The 26,983-nt window shown below is 42.1% G+C and overlaps 2 protein-coding genes across 2 annotated transcripts; one reads left to right on the top strand and one right to left on the bottom strand.

The window, feature by feature from the left end:
- Positions 1-3,236: 3,236 nt before the first annotated feature.
- Positions 3,237-22,536, bottom strand: trim54 (tripartite motif containing 54). Its single transcript, XM_030047887.1, has 9 exons — positions 22,408-22,536; positions 17,766-17,935; positions 16,864-16,873; positions 15,029-15,199; positions 11,467-11,562; positions 9,816-10,049; positions 5,410-5,432; positions 4,284-4,408; positions 3,237-3,524 (listed from the first exon to the last, which is right to left on the bottom strand). The coding sequence occupies exons 1-9, from the start codon at positions 22,525-22,527 to the stop codon at positions 3,448-3,450; spliced, it is 1,026 nt and encodes a 341-aa protein (XP_029903747.1). The 5' UTR covers positions 22,528-22,536; the 3' UTR covers positions 3,237-3,447.
- Positions 7,557-9,113, top strand: LOC115356661 (sericin-2-like). Its single transcript, XM_030047886.1, has 4 exons — positions 7,557-7,643; positions 7,736-7,808; positions 7,879-7,943; positions 8,059-9,113. Exons 2-4 carry the CDS (start codon positions 7,804-7,806, stop codon positions 8,988-8,990), a joined length of 1,002 nt encoding a protein of 333 aa, XP_029903746.1. The 5' UTR covers positions 7,557-7,643; positions 7,736-7,803; the 3' UTR covers positions 8,991-9,113.
- Positions 22,537-26,983: the final 4,447 nt, after the last annotated feature.

Genomic DNA, 26,983 nt, shown 5'->3' with positions numbered 1-26,983 from the left:
AATATCCCGTAATATTCCTGTAATATTGCTGTGATATTCCTGTAACTGTTCAGCTGCAGTGTGTGTGTGTGTGTGTGTGCGTGTGTGTGTATGTGTGTGTGTGTGTGTGTGTGAGTGTGTGAGTGTGTGTGTGTGTATGTGTGTGTGTGTGTGTGTGTGTGTGTGTGTATATGTGTGTGTGTGTGTGTGTGTGTGTGAGTGTGTGTGTGTGTGTGTGTGTGTGTGTGTGTGTGTGTGTGTGTGTGTGTGTGTACGTGTGTGTACGTGTGTGTGCGTGTGTGTGTGTGTGTGTGTGTGTGTGTGTGTGTGTGTGTGTGTGTGTGTATGTGTGTGTGTATGTGTGTGTGTATGTGTGTGTGTGTGTGTGTGTGAGTGTGTGTGTGCTGCTCCGAGTGGAAACTGTGGCAGTGCATGTGTTGTTCTTGCTGAAGGCCTATAAAGCAAAGCAGGGAGGTTCATAATGCTGAGGGGAGTGTGCAGCGTCTCTCCCTCATGTTCTCCTCAGGTTCTCCTCAGCTTCTCCTCAGGTTCTGCACAGGTTCTCCTCGGGTTCTCCTCATGTTCTGCTCAGGTTCTCCTCAGCTTCTCCTCATGTTCTGCTCAGGTTCTCCTCAGGTTCTCTTCAGGTTCTGCTCAGGTTCTCCTTGGGCTCTCCTCATGTTCTCCTCAGCTTCTCCTCAGGTTCTCCTTGGGCTCTCCTCATGTTCTCCTCAGCTTCTCCTCAGGTTCTCCTCATGTTCTGCTCAGGTTCTCCTCAGCCTCTCCTCGGGTTCTCCTCATGTTCTGCTCAAGTTCTCCTCATCTTCTCCTCAGCTTCTCCTCAGGTTCTCCTCATGTTCTGCTCAGGTTCTCCTCAGGTTCTCCTCAGCTTCTCCTCAGGTTCTCCTCATATTCTGTTCAGGTTCTCCTCAGGTTCTGTTCAGGTTCTCCTCAGGTTCTCCTTGGCCTGTGCAGCTTCACACTGGAACAGCAAATGTCCAGCAGCAGCAGCTGATCTGACCTCTAATAACTAAGTGTTGGTTTTGGGTGGGTTAGGTTAGGGACAAAAAAAGCGGAAGGTTAGGGTTAGGGTTAGGGTGTGGGTCTGTCCCGGGCCGGGCCCTGCGGAGGGTTTCCAGATCAGACTGTCGTACACAGCCAGGATCACGGCAGCCAGAGACACCGACAGCACGTAGGCAACCACGGTGGCCAGTCTGACCCACTTCTGGTTGGTCCGGGCCAGCAGCTTTGCCTTCTTGTCCCCGGTGTAGGTGGCCGGTTTGCCCCACTCCATGCTGCGCGTCCCGGCGCTGTGGGGGTCCGGCGCTGCAGGGGTCCGGCAGGTGGAGGAGCCCGGTGTGTGCGCAGGTCCATCCAGGGTGATGAGCTCCTGCTCCCAGGCAGCTCAGCACATCATCTGGCTCCTCAGCTGGTTACGCACAGCTGCGGTCCGAGCTGCGTCAAGTCAAACAACCACCGACAGGAAGCCACGGGGCTTCACCTTCAAAAATAAAAGTGTAAAACTGCCAAACCAGTAAAGCAGCTGACCCTTTGAAATCTAAATAATTCACTGATGTATTTGAAGTTATATCAGTAAAAAAAAAAAAAAAAAACAGAATCATTAAATTTCCACAGAATTACCCGCTCCAAAAAATAAAATAAAATAAAAAATTATAGCTGCTATGCAGCAATGGTCAGGGATGGGCAATTTTAGGCAATTCTGAGCAAAATGTGGAGAACAGGAAGATAGCATTCTACATCAGTTGAGGCTTGAACTCACAATTTCTGAGACCAAAGCCCACCTTCTATCTCACTGAGCTAATTGGCAAGTGTCAGTTCATGTGAGGCTTCACAAACTGACTAAGCCAGTCATATGATAGCAGCCGCCTATGCATGGAAAGGCAGATTTCAAACCACTGGAAAAAAAAATCAGTCATCAAGACAAAAATCTGAAAATACACATATTGCATCTGGATAGCATGGGGATGTTGGTAATTTGTTTTTTAACAATGATTGATTTGCTCCGTAAGTGAAAAACTGATGTTTAAGTGTAAAGTGTACAAAGGTTTCTTCGGTATTGGAGCTACATTTTGATGAAAGTTGCAAAGCTGTAGCACATATGGTTGCTTTATTATAAGTTTTGAAATTTAGAGGCTTGCTGTAGCGCCACCATCAGGACTATTGACTTGTGTTGGCAGCTGAGGTAATCTGGCATGGGACTGGACCTTTGTGCAAAGTTTGGTGAGTTTTTGCACATGGGAATGTTGCACAAACTGAGGCTTGAACTCACAATCTTCAACACCGAGGCCTGGCCTCTATCTCACTGAGCTAAAACTTCACATGTAGCTTCACAAACTGACTGAGCCAATCACTGACGTGCAGGACAGTAGGCAGCCATGCATGGAAAGGCAGATTTTAAACAACTGTCAAAAATTTAGTTATTAAGACAAAAATCTGAAAATACACATCTAGACAGCATGGAGATGTTGATCATTTGTTTTTAACAATGATTGATTTGCTGCATAAGTGAAAAACTGATGTTTAAAAATGCCATTCTTGCATTGACTCCAATTGTTCACATGAGAGCAAAATTCAAAATGCTGTCAAAAACTGAGTTTTTGAGATACAATTCTGAAATTTACCACACATCATCGACCATGACTCCAGAATTTTGTCCATTTTTTCATGAACATTGAAGATTTATTTATCAAGAATTTGCAAGTGTATGTTTACAGTACCATTTACAGTCAAACATTTTGATGCACTGTAGGCTCAATTTTTGATAAATCAAAATTCTGTGTGGATTGTTTGTATAGGACAGTCTGAAGATGCTCTGTAGCAAGTTTAGTGACATTTGAGCAAAAATTGTGGGAGGAGATAGGTTTAAGAAGTTTTACAGTTTTTGAAAAAAATAGAGTGATGGATTTCATAATTTGCAATAGTACAAAAGTGCAAGTGTACAAAAAAAAAAAAAAACCTGAAACAAGCTTGGACTCTGCACATGGATTCTTGTACCAATCAGAAGCTTCTTCTCGATGTGGATCAGAACTGCAGGCCAGGTCATGCAGTTCAGCACACATCACATTATCTGAGCTGACCTAAGGTGGCTATTTCTAATTGAATTATCATTAACTGAAATGTCTTCTCTTGATAATGGACCAGGCAAACCTTGGGGAAAAAAAAGAAAAAAGAAAAACACCTACTATTTCAAAAAGGGCATGTGGCAGCAAGAGGCAAAGGGGCTCCCGCAGGACCCACAGTCTGAGATGTTTCAAAGCTTCACGCCACTGGTTTGAAATATTTTTGCCTCATAAAGAACAGTTGAACGTGACACATTACAAAGGTGCTAGGCTAAATCACTTTTGCCATTTCAGAGGGACATGACCTACATAAATCTATTCTAGATCTAAGAAACTGGTTTTAAATGGCCAAAACTCGTGAAGGCCCTGCCTTGGAGGGCTCTTTGTCTTAATATCTGGAGCAGTAGTCAGGTTCTGAATCCCCTCCTCCTTCCTCTGGATCCTCTTCTCCATCATCCCCCAAGCCTTAAGACACACACACACACACACACACACACACACAAGCTTATTTAGCTGGAGAAGTGAGCAAACAGAGTAAGCTAAACCTGCATGAACAGAGACTAAAGGAAATGACCAGGTGTCTAAAGCTCCCGGAGGTTTCTGTCTGGTTCGCTTTAAAATGTTTACTGAGGTGCACACCACGTCATTTCTGGACAAATTAAACTGAAACAGTCACTGTGGCCTTGAACACACCTGTTAATGTGAATTCAGTGCATACTTTGCACATCATGTATATGTGTAAATTCACATTTTTAATAATCCCACATGATCAAGATATCAAGATTTTTTTCCCCCATATATCCCAATAAATGTGGAACACAAGCTTAGTGATTATCTAATCATATCAAATATTTTCAAAAGCAATGAAATCAATGAAAGCAAATGTGTGCAACAGCGAACATAAAAGCAGATCGAGTCCACCATAAACAAACATGACATACATTAATAGACATATTTTCTATATGTGAGTTGTCCTTGATGACCTTTAATTCTGAGGATTTTTAAACCAGCTGCATTTGTTTTTGCTTTTAAGTAGATTTTTACATCTATACCTTTACTTGTACTTCACTGAAATTCCAGAGGTGTTTCTCTAAACCATGTCCATCTTGTACCTGTATACCTTCTTTTTTTGTTAATTTGAATTGAATTGACTGTGATCTGCCTCATACTAGATGTACTAGTATGATATTTTATGGTCGTCTGTTGTAACACTCAGCTACACACCTGAGCAGAAGTCCATGTTCCTGAGCATTTCAGCAACATCGTCTGTGTTGATGTTGAAGTGGCTCATACTCTCATAACCCACCTCTGGACGCTCCACCTTATGTGCCTTGGCTGTAGTTCCGATTCTGTCAGAGCAAACACACACACACACACACACACACACACACACACACACACACAGAACCCCAGGTTTCAAAAGTGACTCCAGCACTAATGTTGGACTATCATCAGCAGTCCGATTCATATGTGTTGGATATCTAAGGCGAGACCAAAAAAAAAAAAAAAAAAAAAAAAAAAAAAAAATCCTCTTTTTCAGCCATTTTTCAGACTGCAAGGACATGATATGTGTCAGTCTTTAGATCAAATGCCTCCTTGCACCGCTCTTCCAAAGCCACACATGAACCAAACCGTATCAGGGCCACAGGGCTGTATGGACCACATCCAGGAACTTAAGTGTCGCCCCCAGTTTTATGTTCAGGCCCTAAAATTTGATTCCAGATCCTTTGAAACAGCATCCATAACCTTTGAGAAACTCACTTTTTATACACCTTATACGGCATACTGCTGGGACATTTCTTCACCACTCCCTGGGCCTTTGTTCTAGGAAGGTTCACTGATGTTGAGCATCTTTGTGGGTGTTTCTGCTCTACCAAGTTCCCGTAGCGTTGGCTAAAACTGCTGGGCTTTGGTGCTGCTGCTTTCCCTGCCTAAATGCTTCCCATTGCTCATGGGAGGGGAGGTCCCAGAACAGAGCCATACCACCAAATATAATTTAGTGCAAATCATTTTCTTTTTTTTTTTTTTTTTGGACTAAAGAGGTCCTAAATGAAACTTAAAACTGTTACTTAATATTTTCAAAGATTTATGTCAGTCTGAAACATGTTAATGATTCTGTTAGACATGCAAAAGTAGAATTCTATTACACATCACAGTAACTTGGACTCATTCATGTTACAGGTATCACTCATGTTAGATATGACCTCCAGTCCAGGTGATGCCTCAAACTCAGGAGAAATGAGCTGTGTAAAATGGGCCAAACATTCAAAATGACTGCTCTGGTCCCTTCAAATGGAGCCCACTCCACTGCAAACAGAGGCATGGTGCTGTCACACAACACAAGACTTACTTTTCCATTATCGCCTTGGCACTCTGAGAGTTTGAGAGTGAGGGAGAGACAGATGTGGGGGAAAGAGGTAAAGTCAGTCAAATTCTGCTTGAGCTCTCCGTGCTGTTGACAACTTCTGTAAGACAATTCAGTGTGAAATAAACGGCTTGAGAGTGTTTCCAAGCCAGTTCCTGTCTCTGTCTTTTATAACACCTGGAAGAGGATGCAGTCAGACATAAAACAGCAACACCTGGGGTTCATATTCTCTCTCTTGAACACACACTCACACACACACACACACACACACACACACACACACACACACACACACACACACACACACACAAACACTCAGGCAGGGGCATAGTGGACACATGGAATGGGGGAAGGAGGGTTGAATATTATTTTGAAACCCTTTTAATCCTTTGACACCCAAGCAAATTTCTTGATTTCTTTCAGAAACATGAGGAAAAAGGCAAGAACCAAATTAGCAAGAATATACCCAACGAGTATCTTAAAATTACTGAGAAAAAAAATCCAGAAAATTACCATAAAGGAAATTAGTAAAACATTTCTGGAAAAATGTCAGTTATTATTATTATTATTATTATTATTATTAATACACACAATACATTTGAAATGAAATTATAAATTAGCCCAAAAATGTTTTCAAAAAAATAACCGTAACACAGACCTGTTGATTTATTTCTATGTAAAAACCAAAACTGAAAGACTTTAGAAATTATGGCAAGGTCCCTGCACACACACACACACACACTTTGCTCAGAGGGGACAGTGTGACGCAGACACTTAACATTACCAAGAAGACTGCTAAATATAGGAACCTGCCATCGCTCAACTCATTATCTTTACAGAGTGAGATTGGTGGAATGGCGGTATTAACTATCCGTCTTCCTGTCTGCCAACAGCACAGAGGTTTAACTAACTACTGTACTGTACGGTGTGTGTATGTGTGTGTGTGCGCATCATATCTTGAAATTGGAATATTTCCCTGGAATGTGCCTAAGCCATTGACTTAGATGGGTATTGAAGTTTAAAATGGGGGCTGATCAATCTGGAGGCTGATACCACAGTTTTTGATCAATGGTGTATTGCTCCCGGATGTCGAAACAGGATATTGGCAGGAAGCAGACGTAATGAGCAGCTGATCAAATGTGATGTTAAAAACAAAAGTTAAAAACAGCTCTCATCGCTTTTGTTCTTTTTTATCATGATTATGTGATTATTAGATTAAAATGAGCCGACTGTCTGCATTTAGAGTTGTAGAAGCTCAGTGGAGGGAAAAAGATAAGGCGAAATATGTTTGTATATGTTTATGCAGGTGAATGAGCTGTGGTCAATATGGCAAACCTGAGGGGCCAACCCGGTCACTGTTATCTCTACTGATTCATGCATTAATCATGTGTGTGGTGGTACTGTGTGTGTTAAAGTATGCGCGACCAGAGACTCGGCTGTCCTAAGGGGGATTTTGAGAGCAGCGACCCCAACGCTGAAGCCTCCCTTTGGGCTTACTGCTGCTTCGTCCGTCCATACTCTGGATCTGTGCATATCAAGCCATTGATGATCAATTGCAGGATGTGGCCTGGGGAGTGGGCACGGATCCTGTGTAATGATATCTGTGGCAGGGAATAGATCCATGAGCGTGTATGGAAGAGTTCACATTTTGCAGTGAAGAAGAGGAACATGGTAAATATGAGGTGAGTTTGCTCAGATTAAATGGATTTGCATAATGTTGGTGAGGTGAGGCGCAGCTGCCAGTTGTTTTGTGTCAGCTGGTGCCACCTGTAGTAGAAACTGAATAAGTGTAGGTCACATATGTAACATTTGATTCAAAGTCAGAATTTCCCCTCTTGTATCTTTGATCATGTTTGATCATCGTCTTTTGACAATTTAAAAAAATGTCAAAGTCTAAAGTTTCAGTTTGCCGTTGTGCTGCAGAGAAATCTCCCATCCAAAGCAAAGATAAACCCTAGAGTTCAAGCCAAAGCACCATCAATAGTTGGGGCATGTCTAGTCTCTCCACAAGACCTCAAGAGAGCCATTTTGGGGTGCTGTTCTTTCAGGGGCCAATCAGCCACACCCCTGATTTCTTTGCCAGCAGCTGTTATTACTCAGCCACTAATTAGCAAAGCTTCAAGGTGAAGCTTGCTCGAGTCCTTCAAAAGAGGGACTCGAGCATTAGACAGACATTTCCGAGGGGCTCCTGTGCAGGACGTCTGCTGATCCACTGGCAGGTATGAACTTTGCATTTGTTGAGACTCTGTTTGTAATCGTTAATGTAACTTCATTGTTAACCAGTGCTTTTTCCTTTCTGTGGAATCTGCAGTGTTTTGGTGAGAAGTCTTCAGTCAGCTTCATTCAAACAGATTGTGAATCTGTTTTAAATCACTCACAATGAAGTAAGTTCAAACTGCCTACTCTCACTTTTGCTTGGTAAGACTGCTGGACTAAATACAAATATACTTGTAGGGTGTTGTGGATTTCTTGCCTGCTGATTGGAAGCATAACCTGTTATCCCCGGTCATCCTCTAAAGGTAAGACTAGACTGGTCTAATCAAACGGTTGTTGCAAATTATTTCTCACTGGCCTTGATTGAAGAGCCCTCAATTAACGCTGGCCACTATTTTGAGGATGTTTGTTTCTCTCCAGGCTATGGAGCAGACGATGCTGTCCGGCCAGCCGGAATCTCCATGTTGCAGCCTGGCCTTTCAGGCCCTGGGTATTGGTACAGAGGAAGTGGGGTGAGTTCTGGCCAGGACCACAGCTTCCAACCACCCAGTCTGACATACCCTAGCTATGGGAAAAACACAAAGCTCCCTACCCCACAAAAGCAGACTGAGAAGCTGAGTTCCAGTGGGTCTTCCAGTGTCAACTTTGGGTCTCTGTCTCCCGGCTTTTCTGTCTCGTCTGGCAGTAGCTCTGTCAATTATCACGGTGAAATTAACAGCGCTCCCTCCCCTGCGTATCAACCCAGCAGCTACCTAGCCAGCTTGGACACCCACCACACCAGTGGTGGACTTGCTAATGCAGAGGAGGGTGATTCTGACAGTGGGTATGGCTTCAATCCATCCAGTTCCAATGTTTACAGTATAAATGTGGGTAATAGTGATTTTGACAGTGGCTATGGCAACCCTGATGCTAGTGAGCACAGCCTTTCCTCTACTGGTGCAGAGCATGCAGTTTATGTTGCCTCTCCAGGTGATTGGTATGAGGAGGCTGACACCAGTGCTCCAGTTGGTAGCTATGATCCTGGCTACGATGGCTCTTATGGTTATGTAGACAACAGTGCTGCAGAAGGGGCTTATGAAGGCTCTCCGGATGAAGATGGCAGCTATGGCATTGGTGGGGGGACCGGTGAAGAGAGCCTTGAGCCAGTCTTCAGTGACACGTCAGACCTCCAGCCACTCTTTTCCGTCAGCTCTCGTTCAAGCTACCAGCGAGGAAGAACGGTCTTCTCTCAAACCCGCTACACCCCAGGAGAGTTCCAGCCTCCAGTCAGGCCCCTGTCCAAAGGCACTGTCAGCCAAGCTGCTCCTGCACCAAGAAAGCCTGCTAAAGCACCAGTGAAAGGTGGCTTCTGAGACTAAAGTGGACTGACTCAGCATCTGCAGTCCCTTGCCAAGTTCACTGCCTGTGCCTTGCAGATTTATGGTGCCAATGTTCTCTACTGTGTGACAACATGACCAATAAACTGTAGAAGCAAACACCCTTGTGATTATTATTTATTTCCAGTCCCTGAAACTGATATCTTCAAGCCTCTTTGCAGTCAAACTCTTGTCTACTTTTTCTTGAACTTGTCAAAGACATGCCAAAACATATTCAGGCACAAACGGGTCTGAAAATTCAAACTGGTAAAGTGAACTCCAAAGCTGTGACCTCAGTTCAGTAGGACAATTTGGGTATTTGCTCTGTTAAAGCTAGTCTGCGGTTTACAATACAGAATAAAATCAATAGAATAGGCCAGCCTAAATCAACTGTTAGACACGGGGGTCACTTCTATTGAGTGTAACATACTGTACTATGGTTAAAAAATTTTTTTTATTAAATTCTAATGGCTGCTAACTCTACTGTGCCTGTCTTAAAATAGCAGTTTAATGCCCCCCAAAAAAGTAATCTGTTTTCTACTAAGAAAGCAGCTTACCTCAAGGGAAAAGCCTCTGAAACAACATGGGACACACAATTTTCTGTTGATTTTTGGAGATCTAGCAGCTCCTTGAGGCAGGAGTTACAGGCTGAATAAACACCATGCAGAGTAACGTATTTGGTCAAATGTGATTAACGCAACATTGAGCTATAATCAGTGGGGAACCTCCATATGGACGACACTGTATCGGACTTGTATTGTCAATAGATCAAACACATTGGTTTAACCATATCTACAGGGATAGTATTGATCTGCTGAGTACCTGCATAAACAAAGCCATGTGCGGTTCCTCCATGGACTGTATGGCCGACTCAACCAGCTTGACTGCCGCCTCCAGGTGATCACCGTGCCGATGAATGAGGGAGCGTACGTATTTGAGCTTCTCGTCCTGTTGTTTGGCAATCAGGCCCACCAGATCCCTCTTCCTGTCCTCCAGGATGGCCACCAGGCTGTCAATACGGTCGACCAGCTGCTCCTTCTGTCGTCGACCGTTCTCCTGAGACAAAGAAGAAAAGATGATTTCTTTCTTTACAAATCTGCAGTGTTCTGGAAAATAAAATGAATGAAACAGTCGTTATGAGGACGATTTCCTTTGTTTAGTTGCACAAATGCTGACTCGCTGGAACAGAAATGGTGCATCTCTATGTAAGAGTATAATTCTTGGACAACTGATACTACCACATGGTAAAGGCCTGGGGGCTGCTCCAGGAAGAAAGATTTAGGAGTTCTCCAGCATTTTGCAGTCTTTGGTCATATCAGCTGTTGACTCTTTTCTCTGAACCAAACAGAGCCACTTGTAACAGTTGATACTTAATTTGTAGTATAGTTGTGTGTACTTCTAGTACAAAATAAAACTTCAATATAAACTAGCTGTCTACTCAAAGTTACTATTCTTATACTTAGATTATACTTTAATAAACTAGAAAGTAGGCTTTGATATATATACCTAGTCCACTAACAGTATACCTGTAAGTTCACTTTCAGTATACTTCAAAGTATACTTGCATTATAGAATAAAACTCACATGTAAACTAGTTGTGTACTCAAATTTTACTACACTTACTCTTAAAGTGTACAAAGTACAATTATACAAACTAAAAGCAGGCAAAGTTAGTCCCCAGTATTATTAAAGTAATATACTTAAAAGTATGTGGTTGTCTATTGATAATAGTATAGTATTAGTCTATTGATTAGTATACTTATTACATAAAGTGTATTAGAAAAATGAGTTTGAAGTTTACTTAATTGAATGTACTTGAAGTATACTTTGGTAAGGGTATCCTTTATTTGTTCTTGCACATACTGTAAATTTATCTCACATCTGACCTTGATTTGTAGGGAAAAGTTCAAAGTCTAATCAGGAATATGACTGAGCAGAACTCTCAAAGTGCTGCTACATGTGAATCCAAGCTTTAATCCAGTTGGACACTTTTGTGGCACTTTGCAGCCAGGCAAACTCATCTCCAAACCAGACACAAAGCATTATGGGTTTGCATTTCCCAGAAGGAGGTGGTGAGGAAGTTCAGCCATCTCTGGTGAGTCCAGCTTTCACACTCCCTCACTGCTGTTTAGGAGACACTCTTGGATTTCTCTCTTAAGTTGTGATTCATCACTTCCTGTGTGGAGATTTCCCACCTGTGACCATCCTGACTAGAGTGAATACAGTGAATCTACAACATCTCAGTTAGTAGGGGTGGGATGTTAAGATAAGACCACAAGATTTTTTGCATCAGAATCTTGCATGGTGCTGCTTTAGCGGGGGCAGAAGAGGAAGGAAGCCAAGAGGAAAGAAGGAAATGACAGAGAAAGGGAAAAGTGAACAGAAAAGTGCCCATTCCTTCACATATTTTGATGGCGTGAGCGTGTGTGTTTGTGTGTGTGTGTGTGTGTGTGTGTGTGTGTGTGTGTCTAACCTCTATGGTCTGGCAGACCTCCTCCATCTGAGAGATGATCGCCTGGATGTGGTCATTACTGGCTACTAAGATGGCGATGCCGTCACTCAGCTCCGTCTGCAAGTGATCAGGACATCACGGTTCTTAATTTAACCACCAACTTCACTGCAAAAAGTCAAAATCTTACCAAGATTATTTGTCTTATTTCAAGTAAAAATGTCTTATTTTTAGTCAAAATATCTCATTACACTTAAAATAAGACATGGTCAGCTCAGAAATAACTTGTCTTTAGACAATTTTCACTTGTTTCACGTGAAAATTTACTTGAAACAAGCCTGAAACAAGAAACAAAATTTGCCAAAATTTGCCAATGGAACAAGCAAATTTTTACCTGTTCACTTGTGTCACAAGTAAAAATTTGCTTGTTAAGTGTAATGAGATATTTTGACTAGAAATAAGACATTTTTACTTGAAATAAGACAGATAATCTTGGTAAGATTTTGACTTTTTGCAGTGTTGTTGTGACACACAAGTAGAGGGCAGGTTTTGTGCATAAAGACCTCACACTTCAGCTCAGCAAATGAAGCAAGATGTGTACTGAGTGTTTCCACCTCTGTTCCGAGGAACATAGTGTACTGCTCACAGTCACAAGAAATCCCCAGATAACAACATATGAAAATTCAAATATGAAGATATTTGTCCACAAATGTCCTTATCAGAGGACATCACACTGTTTGTGGGAGGTGCTGTGATGATCACATTCTTTGGATTACAAAGCCCTCATGTGCATGTCGGCAGCTCCAACATCCCCCATGGGAAGTACCAGTGTCTGAACAGAAGGCATTCAGGGGCTCTGGCCAGGAACATGGAGGCCATTTTCACTTTTATACAACTGCACAGAGCAAAGAGCCTATAGAAAAGTTCCTCTCTACTTCAGAGCAGACGTTTGGCTGCTGAGGGTGAAAACAACTGTTTTTGCCGTCATCACTATCTTTAATATTTTTGAGTTTCCTAGGTTACTTGAAATTATAAACTCATAACTTCAATATCACTTTGAAAATCACCTTGGAGGTCATAAACGTTGCCAGTTGAGAGATGGAGATATTTGTGGATACATTAATCCAAACCACTTTATAATACCACGACAGCATACATTTAACTAGTGAAAAATACTGTTGCCTGTTTAATAGCGAACATTTTGTTAGCAACGTCAGCTAAATAGGTAGAAAAATAGCAATCATCAATTTGAACTTTTACATTTCAAAGCCAAACTGACATAAGGAAACCATGGCCTAACAGGCTTTGAACACTGACTGCTGAATTTTCATAATATATCTGTTTGAATGAGAAAGTAGACCCAGTGATCCAGGAGAGGCAGAATGTAGATCCAGTGAGTCAGAGCTACTTTCTCATTCAAATATTCAAAGATATTATGAAAAGACCATGACTTTCCTATGTGAAACTCTTTCAATCATTTTTGTAACTTCAAACTGTGTTTTTGAGAGACAATAAATGTGAATGAAGAGAAAAAGAAAAAGAGAAAATCTTCAGACTCCCTGGTGAACCTGTGTGGCATTTTTTAGTTTCATCTTGAGCTCAAACATACGCAAATGTTTTACTAAACTTCCAGTTGCTTTGAGACACAAAACCCATTATAAACAATAGTCTACATTTACAGCGTCCTACAAACAGAGTAATTCAAAGGAGTTGCCACCAAAGTAACAGACATTCTCGCCTCTGTCGGCAAAGATGACGCCCAAACGAGAATGACATCACAAACGGCTGCATTTTAAATCAACTTCTGCAAAAAGATGGAGGCTTCGCAACTTTTCCCTCCTCATCTAAATTTCAAATGAGTGATTCAGAGACAGAGTGAGAGATGGAGCGACCAGGAGTGAAATGTCACCAAAGCCAACTGCTCAATAACATGTTGGACAGTGCGGCCGCAGTCTGAATGACAAACCTCTGAGTGACCTGTACAAAGACGTGTTTGCCTGTGTGCCGCTGTGTCACCGTGTGTGTGAAAAATGTGCAGATTGCTAAATTGATATTCCGTCCTTTGCACGTTGTGTATTTATGTGTATGTGTATGTTTGTGTGTGTGTGTGTGTGTGTGTGTGTGTGTGTGAGTGTAAGCCTGTGTCCAATCCATTACTGTCAGCATTTACAATCATGTTCCATTGGCATACACCGCATACAGAATGATCTGGTGTCTGTAATAGCACTCATTGACCTTTTAGATGGCTAGACAGCCACTTCTGAAATGAGTGCGTGTCTTCCATGTGTTTACTGCATGTGTATGTATTTCTATACTCTTCTACATGTTAATTATAAGGGTGTGCAGTCCTGAATTTGCTGGTTATATGTTTTTTTGTCCTTTGTCCTTCTTGTGCTCCACTCGGCTGCTAATCCACAATACTAGTTTTAAGTCCTTCTATTCACTTCAAGAGCAAAACAGCTCCAAAACACACTTAGTGCATAAATAAACGTTAACAAGTAAACTATGTGATATAAAAAAACATCAAGTCTTGCTACCCATTTTTGGAGGAAATTAAACATCTCTGTTCTTTTATTTTCCGATCTGAATTGGAAAGTAGATCCAGCAAGTAGTGTTTGCAGGAAACTTCCACATAGTAACCTTGCGCCCGGAAGAAACAACCTGATAGTACTTTCACAAAAAAATTGTAATTACATACACGATAAAAAAAAAATGGTTACCGGGACTATTTTTTCATACTGCAATAATCTACTTTGTTCATGTTTGTTTGTGTGCAAAGTGTTATTTTGAGCTGTTTTTCTATGGAAGTGAATGGAGATTTAGAGAAGATTTAGAAATCCAGGATTGTGGATTAGCAGCACAGGGGAGCGAGGAGCAACTAATGAGGATATTCCAGCACCAGGTGGACTTGGTTAACACCCGGGAAATTATACAACCCAACACCACAGTATACTGTTCATCAATATGCACTGTCCCTGACAAACAAACAAATAAATACATTTAAAAAAAAAAAAAAACTACACTAAAACTGAATTTTGCTTTAAAGAACAAACTGAAGCCTACCAACTAACTCATCAAAATCATCAGTTTATCAGCAAAGTAAATTTGCTTGTGTGGGTCAAAGTGAACATAACACAGCACCACCTTATAAACATGGTATACAAAAAATAACATCTCTTGTTCCTGTATCCTATAGGGTTTTATTTAATGAACAGTTTAGTCTGGAATGTGCAAAACAGACAAGAAGTTGATTTACAGCCGTTCAAAAAAGTGAGTGGAGAAAGAGGAAAAGGCACATTTTTGTTGTTGTTTTATAAAAAATGTTCAGGTGGAGTTTTCGTTTAATGCAAGATTTGCTGCTGGTTCAGAAGTTTGTTTCTGCAGACAACTGTACCAATGCATACGGAGACACTTGGGCTGCCCACAGTCAGCCAGAATAGAGCAACCCACCACCCATTGCTCAGTGTGAACAGGCAGGCAGTAAATAAATGCCTCCCATGCTGCAGGCAGAACACCCACAGAGAGTGAGCAGCGTTTTCGTCTTCCCTCTCTCCCAGGCATTTCCTTCCCTCCGCTACTTCCTTACCTTCTGTCTCTTGTAGACGCTGCTGAGCGGCGCGACGTCACAGTCCTTGTGCTGTCCAAACACTTTGCACATGGAGCAGGTTGGTGTCTCGCAGGAGAGACAGTAGATGTTGATCTTCTCCTCCTCGTGTTCCTCACACATCAGCTGCTGCTGCTGCTGCTCAGACTTTACCTTCACCAGCCTACAAGAGTTAGAGAGATGAACTAGAGCATCAGCTGCTCACCGGCTGAGATGCAGGCTGCAGGAAAACCGCAAACCTCCCACAGTTAAACATGAACAGCATGTTCAACAACTGTCTCTTCACCAATTGTTCTCTCTGGCAGCATTTGACTGATGTGAGTTTGTGAAGGTCAGTAACAATATTGATTTTTTGGACTGATATTTTGAGATCTTTAAAGTTTAACAATTTCAAGAACTTCCAAGTAACAAGTTTTTGACCCAAAAGCTTTCTTTTGATCAGTTACACAATAAAGATGCCCTATAGGGCCTTATAATGCCCTCTATTCCCTTAAATGCCTTACATGCATATAAATATATATATAGGTAATTATCATATAATAATAATCATATCAGAACAATGTCAACAGTGCTAGATACTGGCAAACCAATACATTGGTCTAATCTTAGCTTTAGGCCCTTATACTTGTTATTAGTTACTTGTATTCATCGCACATGAAACTAATACACACACACACACACACACACACACAGAAGTATATTGCATGGTCCTGCCATTTTGTCCATGACTGTACACATGCATGCACAAGCCAGGAGGTATGCTTTATGAGGTGAGCTTATACTTCAGATTACTGTCTTCCTGCTTACCCTCTGTATAATTATACTGTACTGGATTCAACTTAAAATATACACAGATAAATAAAATACATAACTAAATGGATATAAAAAGTCTCATTAAGTTTTCAAAGCCCATGACTTTTGCTAATTGTTTATGATATGGAAATGTAATTATAATGATCATCATGTACTTATAACATGCTCAGAATGCACATATGATGATCCATCATGCCGAATAATGCGTGAGGATGCTATTTAATGACTAATGTTACCTTATACTGTCTTATCATGCCTTGTACACATAAGGCACCTATGGGTTAAGGCAGTTACTTTTTAGAGTGTTAGCTGGGGGGAAGTCCACCTCAACGGCAGGAGGCTAACAGTTAGCATTTGGAGCATCCAGCCAGTATCCAGCACTCAGTAACAATGAGAGGAAGATAGCGCCACGATTTTTCAAACTGGGTGGATTATCCCTTTAATGTTAAATGAAACACTGAATGGGCTCCTGTCCCTCAGTCTGAAATGAAGGATCTTTCTTGATTCATCAGCTTGTTATTTGTCAATCATATATTTACCAATCACTGGCTCACATTACACATATTTCACTCTGACAGTAACACATTAGCACTGATACCGACCTAAACAGAATCTTGAAGGACTCATGTAAGCAGAGCTTGGTGAAAACTACTGAACATTTCTAATTATTTAATTGTGTGATGAATGCTCAGTTTAACTGGCTCTATTTATCACCTCAAAAGCAGATGCATCAGTACTGCATCAACATATTTTGCCCATAATATGATTTCAAGGTACTGTATACAAAAATCAACACCAACAGTATCAGCAGTATCGTCAGTGACTCTGCTTACTATCATGTATATCTTCTCAAAATTATTACAACTAGGTGGGTCTCCTCTCCATCCCCAAGCTAAAGTCAATGCACCACACACTGAGCAGTCAGGATACTACAGACTGGCTGTAATGGAATACAATAGTGCCCTCTACTGGTAGTCATTTATTATTACAATAACATGCTTCACAGGCCTGTTTCTGTGCAAAGGAAAAAGAAACCACCATTGATTTTATTTTGTAGTTGCACTTATAGCTAATATTTTTGGCCGATGTTGAAAACTTTGAATAACTTGAGATATTTTTTAACTAAACTGTTTTGATAATATGTTGTTATGTTGTGGAAGTGATAAAGATTATACTGTCCAGGTTTGGTCCACAATACCTCAGAGCACCGAGGTAACCTCGTGGCTTTCTGGAAACTCCATCTCCAGTGTTTTGACATACCAGAGATGAAACCCCCTCGGTGAGAGATACAGAATACAGAGCTGAGCAGAGGCATGGCTTTTAGCACCACGCAATGGAAATAGCCAGCTCATAAATCAGAGTATATGACATACACTGTGATAGGGTTTCTGTCAGTACACTCACATAGTAGCAGGGCAGTGCCAGAGATACATTTTGGGGTGGCTAATTAAAGTGACTAATTAAAGGACCATTGCGGTGATTTTGAATGTTTGGCCCATTTAGCGCAGTTTCCCCACATTTTACATTAAAATAAACCATTTTGCAAATCATGCAGGGGTAATGAAGATTTCACAGCATACCATCAAACCCCCTTCCATTTCAAATTTGAATTTTTGGTTGAAACACCATGCTTATAATGTTTAATGTAATGCTTCTACATTTAACAAAGTCATCAACATTCATAAACCACAGAATTGATATTTGGCTGTGTAAAGCAAATGTTTCCCCAGGGACTATTTTCCCTGGCGGAGGGACCATTTCACTCCACCTAATGTCAGTGCTGCTGCTTTTAGGAAAACTAATGTTGGCGACTTTATTACGGTGATGGAATATTAAACTCTCCGGCCTTCTGCCCCCCAGCGAGCACATGCATGTTCACACACTCTCCTCCTTTTACCTGGAGGACTCCTGCTGTTGGTAGATGTCTATGATGTTCTCCACCAGCAGGTTCCTCTGCAGGCCGTAAACTCCATGGCGGTCCAGCACCACCTCATGGCGGCACGATGGACAGCGGAAGCGACCCCCGCTGGCCGGCACGCTGGAGGATCCACGGGACTGCCACAGAGGGTTAACAGCCTGGGTCAGGGAGACGGAGGGAGATCATTTCATCCACCCGATCCACCTCTTCAAGAGCCAGCAGGGAACAATTAACCTTCTCTCACACCATGTTGACTGTCAACAATATTATCCCCTTTCTAACTTCAGATGACCTACCTAACACTAAGGAGATAGTTTGCAAGTTGTCACACTGTTTCACAGAAACAACAGTGATATCACCCTCCTGACCTTTGACCTCTTGCATTCTGTTACTGAACCCGCTCACAGCTGCACTGTGTATCTGAGCAGCATAAACAACCCCTGTTTGATCACAGATTTATGCAGTGTTCAGCCTGTCTTTGTTGTGATCAGTTATTTATTGATCATTTCAATATGACAACAGGGTTTGAAGGTGACAAAGTCATCCAAACAGGACACATTAGTGAGCCCCAACCCAACAGGACCTAATGAGACAGGACCTGACAGGCCTTCGTCCAATCGTGACAAGGGTCCAGTGACCCCAAAATGTGTCTATATCCTCTTAAAGGTACCATGTAGAACAGTGAGCAGGCATATCTTAACCCCTTAACGTTCCAGCAGCCTGTCAGCGGGCCCGGCTAACATACTGTCCTGCAGAGGCTGCAGAGGGCTCACGTTTAAGCTAGTTACTTAGCTAGTTAGTAGGTCCCTACTGCACCTTCTAGCAGGTCAGGAGGCTGAGATCTATTCCTATCGTCGCTCTTAACCACTCAAAATACTTATGAACCTAACTGTATTTAATCCCAATCAGTCAAGCACAAGTATCTCATGATCATTACTCATTTTTTTATTTCCTCAGAGGTTTGAAGTGGTGAACTCATGTGAGCACTGGCCGTTGCTCAGCCAGCTCTGGAGACCGTGTCGGCAGGTGCTCCAACATACGAGCCAAAGCATTCGCTGCTTTGATCAGTTCAACAAGATCACTCACCCAAACATTATCCCCTCTGCTTTAATCCTCTACTTCTGTCATCTTTGCCACAGTGTGATCAACTTTTTCCTCAGTAAATTTAATCTTCTCCTTGATCTAATGTGAATTTCAGTGGCTGTGTGGTCTGCTTTCAGATTGTTAATGTCAATGTTGGACTGAGAAAATTTCTCCTGTAAGGTATCCAGTCAGGACTCAAGGTGGTCCAACCTGATACATATATATATATATATGTTCAATAATTTATTGCAATGCAAGAGAACTACTTTATAGGCACCAAAAGTATATTATAATGGGTCATCCTCTGTGGCTAGCTGCACACAAGTAGCCTACACAAAGCCATATATGCTGCTCATGCTTCCAATGTATTTTAAAATTTTGGTACTTTAATGGCACAGTCATCTCTATCAGAGCCGTCGGGCTCACTAGGCACATCAGGCACAGTGCCCGGGCTCTGCCTTCCTCAATACAGGGAACCCACAATAATCAGATTTTTGTTTTTAGGAAGCTTGATTGAAAGCTTGTGAGAGATGCCTCAGATGCCTTTCACAAGCATTTTAAACATAGGAAATATCACAAGAAAAATAGGAAAAAATTACATGAAAACTACTACAAAACTACCAAAAAATAAAAAATCAGTATGAAATTAGATGATTGGATTACAAATGATTAGAAAATTAGCCCAAAAAATGACAAGTCATGGTGAAACGCAGGGCCCCTGAATGATTTTTTTTTTTTGCCAAGGGCTCCCAGATGTTTGGGGACAGCTCTGATCTCTTTCTACTTTCTAGCCAGTATAACCCCCTGGAATCTGCCAGTGCTTCGAGTTCCTCTTCTTTCAGCCAGTCCTACATGGAAACAGGCTGAAGTGAGTTTTATTTTTTGCAGTTAATTGCAGTTCAGCATGAATCTGGTCAATTTCTTCACATCCAGTTACACACACAGTCAGTGGAAGATGCCCACTGCAATCACAATTTCTTGTTGCTGGCCTCTGGGAGTTGCCCAGTCCACCACCCACATTTCCCCAGTTAGCTCTGAGATTTGAATTGGCAGCCTTGTAGTCACAGACCTGCTGCTCCGTCCTCCGTGCTCGCACCTCTCAGCACTGTGGGGTCTGCTGGGTGTCATCAGGCACCATGGCAATCTCCTGTTTGTCTGCTGTTGTGCCCGCATGAAACCCAGTGGACAGTATTAGTGGTTGTTGTGAAAAATAATTAAATGTCAGCTGTGGATAACAGCGAACAGATGACTTGTGTTTAGACAAGCCTCGGAGTGTGTCTCTTTAAATTAACCAAGATTAACCAAAACCAAAAGACGAGCCCTGAACTCTCTGAGAAAATCCTAATGAAACGTTTCTTTTTGCAAGTATGAAATTAACATTTCTATCGGATGCATTTCTTTGACAGCATCCTGAGTTATGTAGTCTAGGAATACAAACAAATACTGTTAGAGTCACTCTTTTGAAAGGTAAAACTCCTCTCATAGTTACTGTATAGACCGCATATCTAATCATTTTCACAATGGTTCCACTATATCACACAATACATATATTGAGTATTCAATATTTTGAATCTCTCTCTCTCTCTCTTCCCAGCTACTTAAAATGTTTTGGAGTTGCCAGTTGCACGTTTGTTTATGTTCTATTTTTACAGCATGTATGCACATACTTTCTCTGCTGTCTCTTATTACTATCACTGTTACCTTTTACTATTGCCCAATTTCAGCATGTGAATCATTAAAGTGCAACCCAATAGTTTGTAGTCTCATGATAAACAAGACATGAGAAACAGCACTTGGAATAGACTTGGCAGGGTGATAGGAACAGAGCAGAGGCCCAGCGACTCCAGAGAGAGAGAGAGAGAGAGAGAGAGAGAGAGAGAGAGAGAGAGAGAGAGAGAGAGAGAGAGAGAGAGAGAGAGAGAGAGAGAGAGAGAGAGAGAGAGAGAGAGGGGAGTGGAGAGACTGCAGGTGAATGGAAACGAGCAAAAGATGAGGGGAGACAGAAAGGAGGAGGAAGAATGAGGTGAGGCTTAGAGGGAAGGAAGGAAGTCTCAGATTTGCAGTAAACACTGACTTGCACTGTGTTGTGTGTGTATGCAGGTCTACATAATCTGACCGACAACTCTTCAGGCCTCCCTATACAAGCACCATATCTGCTCTCTCTCTATATATTTTTAATTTTCCCTTTTGCTGTGTGTCCGGTTAGTATTTGCTGCTGCAACGGCCCAATTTCCCCGCTGGCATCAACAACTTTTCGTCGGATCTGGTTTAAAACCACATTTTTGGCAGAAATTTTCCCCAGCCTTTTGGCCTTCCCCTCCTTCCACCATCTGCCATCTCCAGAAACTTTTCAAACTGTAGCCTGGTTGAACACTGGAAGAACAGAACAGTCTTAAATTGAACATGTTAATGATTTGCTGATATTATAATGCTGCATGTTCATGTTTTGTATTATGGTAGTAACACTGACACCAAACTACGTCTTGGCTGGGCTTTTGTTTTGCTTGCCATGATGTGATGTAATCTTTACCTTGCTCTTTAACCTGTAAAAACCCTTCAGAAATGAGTTCCACCCAATTTTGCTCCTTTTTAAACTCAGCCTTTGCATGAGTAAAGCAGCCAGGATTAGGTTATGTAGTCAGCTGCTGCTGACAGTGATCCACCCAACACTAAATAGGGCCTCAGTGGCTCCTCTAGCCCAGGAAAGAGACAGCTGGCTGGGAACAATAGCAGCTGCAGGGTCCCCACACTATCAGCCTGTACACCAGCCCACACAGGCCTGCACTGCCACTGAAGGTGAGTTACATGTAGGATGTGCATGGCTTCAGTTCAGGCTGGACTGACGTATCAATGTGTATCAATCAATGTGCCAGTATTGGCCTTTTACAAAAAAAAGAAAAAAAAGAAGAAAAAAAAAGACTGTCAGTGTTGTCCGTCTGGTTAAAGTTATGGTTCACCCATTTTGACAAACTGAATTTTATTTCACTTCCCTCCCTGGCTGCTTTCCACTGTCCCGCAAAATGTGGGTGTGATAATGCTTGCCAAGGCCAGTTGCATTTCCGTTGTCACTTCCAGTCTTCGATCATGCCTTGGTGGGACTGTTGGGGCCAGTTTCCAGATGCTAATAACCCACTGAATACCTATGGGCCAGATTGGGGTAAATGAGGTCTGAGGCGGAGTTAAGGGCTTACCTGGCTTTGGGCCTACCTGCCCAAGAAAGAAGAAGAAGAAAAGAAAAATGGAGAACATCTGGCAGTCCTGGTCAAACAGGGACATTAGGGCTAGAGCAGTAGCCACCACAGAGGCAGGAGTAGATTGCAATGTAATGCTGTGACGAGCTTCTTCTTTTCCTCCACTCACTTCTATCACACAGGTTATTCAAATTGGGTGAATTATCCCTTTAACTATTTATTGTATAGCTGGGTATGCATGTATGTTAACATTATAAATGACATAATAGGCATGTGTCCAAGCCCAGCACTGGTCAAATCTTCATACTGCTCAAACCCTAACACACACACACACACACACACACACACACACTCACCTGGAAGATGTCGTTTGCACACTTGCGGCAGAGGTTGTGCTGGCAGGGCAGGATGACCACGGGCTTTGAGAACATCTCCAAGCAGACGGGGCAGATGAGCTGTTTCTCCAGCTTCTCCATGGAGGCAGCGTCGCCCGGCCCAGAGCCGCCGGCCGCCGGGGGCTTGAAGCCCAGAGCGAAGTTCATGGCCTCTAGCTGTCAAGCAGCATCAGAGAGGAGAGACGAGGACAGCCGAGCCTGAAGGTGGAGGCTTCCAGTCCCAGGCTGATGGATTTACTTATTTCCTTTATATTCTAGCTAGTTCTTGCTGAATAGTGTGGATACAGCCAATATTCATCTGACTAATTCATCGGTATCCTCTGTTATTCTGCCCTTCCCATGTTGGATTTGTCATTCTCTCAACAATAGCTCACGATTTTCTCTGCGTATCTCTCCCTCTCTTGCCCCAGCTGTTATCTCTTTTGCCATCCCTTTCTGCCTCGCCCACATGCAAAGACCCTCCCATGCCCCTGTCTCTCACACACACACACGCACACACACACACACACACACACAAGAGTCTGTTGGTATATTTAGCCCTGAAGTTTGTTCTGGCTTGGGTTACTGTCCAAACTGAATTCCACAGGCTGACCACTGGGATGTTTTGGTACATAGCAGCAGACATCTCTTGGTATCACTCTACTGGCCAGGGCAGGGGCAGTGAATAGAAAACAATTTGGAAATGAGACTGCTAACAGAGGAATGTCAGATTGGGCATTGGGAAGTTTTTGACCAGTAACTGATCAGTTCATCACAAATCTGACTGATTTTTGTTTTTAGAAGCACCATTACCCCCAAAAAATCACAGGCCTTTGGTGTTGCTGATTTCCCAGGAGATATGGCTTAAGAATTACAGTCTTGATTAATTTTGATGACAAAGTCAAAATCTGACCAATGACCGAACACTGTTCTCTGATGAATTAATGTATGTGGGAGATTTGAAGAAGTGAAAGGAACTTTGATATATCTGTTCAACATTGTACAGATATATCTAATATAACTAAAAATATATCTAATATATCTAGTTTTCATGCTAAAAATGTTGTCAGGAGTTAATTGTTCTGTGTTTGATCCTGCAGACGCCACCTGCTGGATCTACTTTCCAAATGAAATATCATAATAAGCAAAGAGAGGCTTAGTTTTCTCATAATATCCATACTGGGACTTGTTTTTGACATTGGCATAATTTTTGTTTGCATTCATTTATGTATTTAAAAGGTTTTGCCAAACTATAGAAGTGAATGAAGGTAACTGTACAAGCGAACACTTCGAACTGTACAAGCGAACACAGTTCATTTGGATTTAAATATTTTAATAATGTTGGATGTTCAAAGGGACACTTTCGGAAGCAAATGTAAAGTCCACTGTTCAAACTGCACTAAGTAAACCTTTCTTCCTCAAATTTTATGCAAAAGGTGATATTCTGTATACTATTACAGTTTTACTGAAATTTGAGCTTTTATAGAAATTGCAGTATGTAATTTTGGTCATAGTCGTGTAACATATAACAACATATTGATCCATAAGTTAACACACAGTCGTACTTGTCACATTATTTCCCTGCATATTGCCACGTGGGTGATGTTAGACCTCAACCGAGATACAACTTCTACAGAAAAAAAAACACTATTTGCAATTAATTTACTAGATATCACATTGTTACAGAAAGATATACTGTATATCACTGTGTTGTTGTTATTAGTATTATTTTGATAAACACTGGACCCCACACAATTTTCACTGTTTATTGTCTCTTCTGATATGTACAGGATGAAGGTATTTTATTCCTGGTTACCCTTAAAAAAAAAAAAAGAAAAAAAACATTCACTGCTGTGATTAGTTACTTACTCCTCTTCATTCCTGGTGGAACATAAGGCTGCGACTATCTGCTTCCATCTGCTCCTATCCTGTGCAACATGTTGTGCCTGGCCCTATGTTAGGGTTGCCGTCTTCAGTTCTGAGGTCACAGTTCTCCGCCAGGTTGTTTTTGGCCTCCCTTGTTTCCTATTTTCCAGGTGGGGTCCATCTCAGGGCTACTCTAGGAATGCGGTCCAGGTCCATACGGAGGACATGTCCGAGCCATCTGAGCCGTCAGTGTTTGATTTCCAGCACCACATTGCGGCAGTTTGTCTTTTTGTACAGATCCTCATTGGAGATCTTTTCTGGCCAGAAGATGCGACATATCTTCCGGGGACACCCACTGTGGAATGCACTGATCTTTTCCATGTCACTCTCAACCACTCGCCAGCATTCTGAGCTGCAACTTAACATTGCTGTTATACAGTTGGATCTTGTTTTCAGGCTGTATTGCTTAGATTTCCAGATGGTCTGAAAGCTTGCAAATGTGCTACGGGCTTTCCCTTAGCCTTATACTAATGTCCCTGCTGCATACATTGTCCTTGCTAAGAAGACTTCCTAGATATGTGAATTCCTCGACATAATCCAGGGGGTTACCATCCACAGTGATTGATGCATGTGGTGTTGAGTTTATGCACATCACTTTGGTTTTGGAGAGGTTCATGTTCAGACTGGTCTCTTTAGCAAATCTGTCAGTCCTATCAGTCTTCTCCTGCAGGTGAGTGTGATTGGTCGAGATAACAGCCAGGTCATCAGCATGGCCATCTGTGCTGTGATGGTTCCCTTTTTTCTATTTTTTCCCCCTTGGCCCTGGAAAATCGTGAGCGTGCCACTGAGATGCCTGAGTCATCAAGCAGGAGGAGATGGCATGAGCTTAAAACCCAGAGAGCAAAGCACTGTCACTCACTGACTTACTACATAAATAAATAAATGCATTTAAAATATTATAATAAATTTTCCCTTGGAATTTAATTTGAGGAAGAATGTCAACAATAATAATGATGATAATAATGTATCTGTACTTATGTGGAATCTGATCAAAATGTGTCACTACAGTCAATTCAGGTTAGGATGCAGTGGCCCCATGTATTGTTTTATCTTCACTACATTGCCCAGAAGCCCTTTCACCTCTCCAGCCTGCCAGCTTCCTGCTGAGTGAGTGGACGGCTGTCAGGTCACTTCCTAGCCACCAGAGGGATGAGGTAATTGCTAATCAAGAGAATACAGTCAGCTAAGCCTAAGCCGCTGATGGGATTACAGGACTATTTGTGGGCGAGGCAGGCCCGGGTGGCTGCAGCGTAACCTCCACACACACTGTTACATAACCGCTCACACCTCGCCACCAGCCTCGTGTTGTCTCAGGTGGAGTCATGTTGCTGAGGATGGAGCATCTGTGCCACAAAAGGTTTTGGGTGGAAATCCAGCCGAAGTTCATCTAAAAGGCACCGTCACTCACCCTGCTGCACCTCACAGCACCTCCCTGCTTCCTCCTGGGGCCTCATCCCCTCCAGCTCTTCATACTGACATGCTTCACATTACACTTTGCTGGGAGCAGCACAAAATAGATCCTGTGCATCACAAATCTACAGAAAAACTAAATTTACATGCATCCATATTCAATATATGAGCTGTCCAAATGGAATATAGAGCATTTTGTGTCCTGTGTCTGTGTCAGAGCGGCAGGTGGCATTCTGCAGCTGATCCCATTAACACATTTCTGTCATGTGTGGTCATAGCAGCAAAGTAAGTAATAACCAGCGAGTCAAGGACTTGTTGTATCCAGCTTTATTGTCAGCTAACACACACCGCGCACGGCTTCAGCTCTTTTTAACAACACAACCCACTCTTCTGTGCTCTCAATGCCTGTTTTTCAAAAGCCTTTCTTATGTGCACTGTGCCACCTAGTGGCAGACACAGCAGTTTTGAATCATATGTTATATCAGGCTTAGGCCATGTGCGGACTAAAGACATGATGTGACATGATGTGTTGACATGAATACGGCCGGGAATATTTCGCTTGAGTTGAAAAATGTCAGCTTACTGAATTTCACATCTTTGCATCATTCACAACAGGGACATGTGCCTTGTTCTTGGCATTCAGTGCAAATTCGCATCTTTTTGCATCTTTGCATCGACTTTGACTGTGCAAGATGGAAGAAACTGGCTTTGTGTTTGGTCTGGACTCTCAGTCAGCTGGCTGAATCTAAAATGCCATTTTGGCCACCATGCTGGCATTTTCCCAAATCTCACAGTCCACACTGAAAAGCACGAAAACATGACATCCCCTATTGCACATAGAGATGTCACTTCATAGTTTGAATATAGTTGGTCCATTACCATTACCAGAGTCTTGCCACATGAGCTAGGCTAGGTAGTATTGTTATCCTGGAAGCTAGCTAGCCAGCCTCGTGCTAAATTCTGTGTGCTCCTGCAGATTTTATTTCTGACTCAGCAAATTCATATGATACCTGTTAGATGCATGTAAATGTGTTGAAGAAATGCAAGTTATAGAGGTTCTACATGTCAGTCTTTCAGGGCAAGTTTTCCAACCTAGCGGCATGTTCAGATGAACTGTTAAGTATTTTTTTACGTTGTGGACTCTTTTATTACTGCATATATGGCTGCAAATTTTCTAAGGTTGAAAAATTTCAACTCGCACTAATACGCAAATTTCACATTT

The sequence above is a fragment of the Myripristis murdjan genome, chromosome 24, assembly GCF_902150065.1.
Source record: "Myripristis murdjan chromosome 24, fMyrMur1.1, whole genome shotgun sequence".
Classification (NCBI taxonomy): domain Eukaryota; kingdom Metazoa; phylum Chordata; class Actinopteri; order Holocentriformes; family Holocentridae; genus Myripristis; species Myripristis murdjan.
This window is presented reverse-complemented; position numbering and strand designations above follow the sequence as displayed.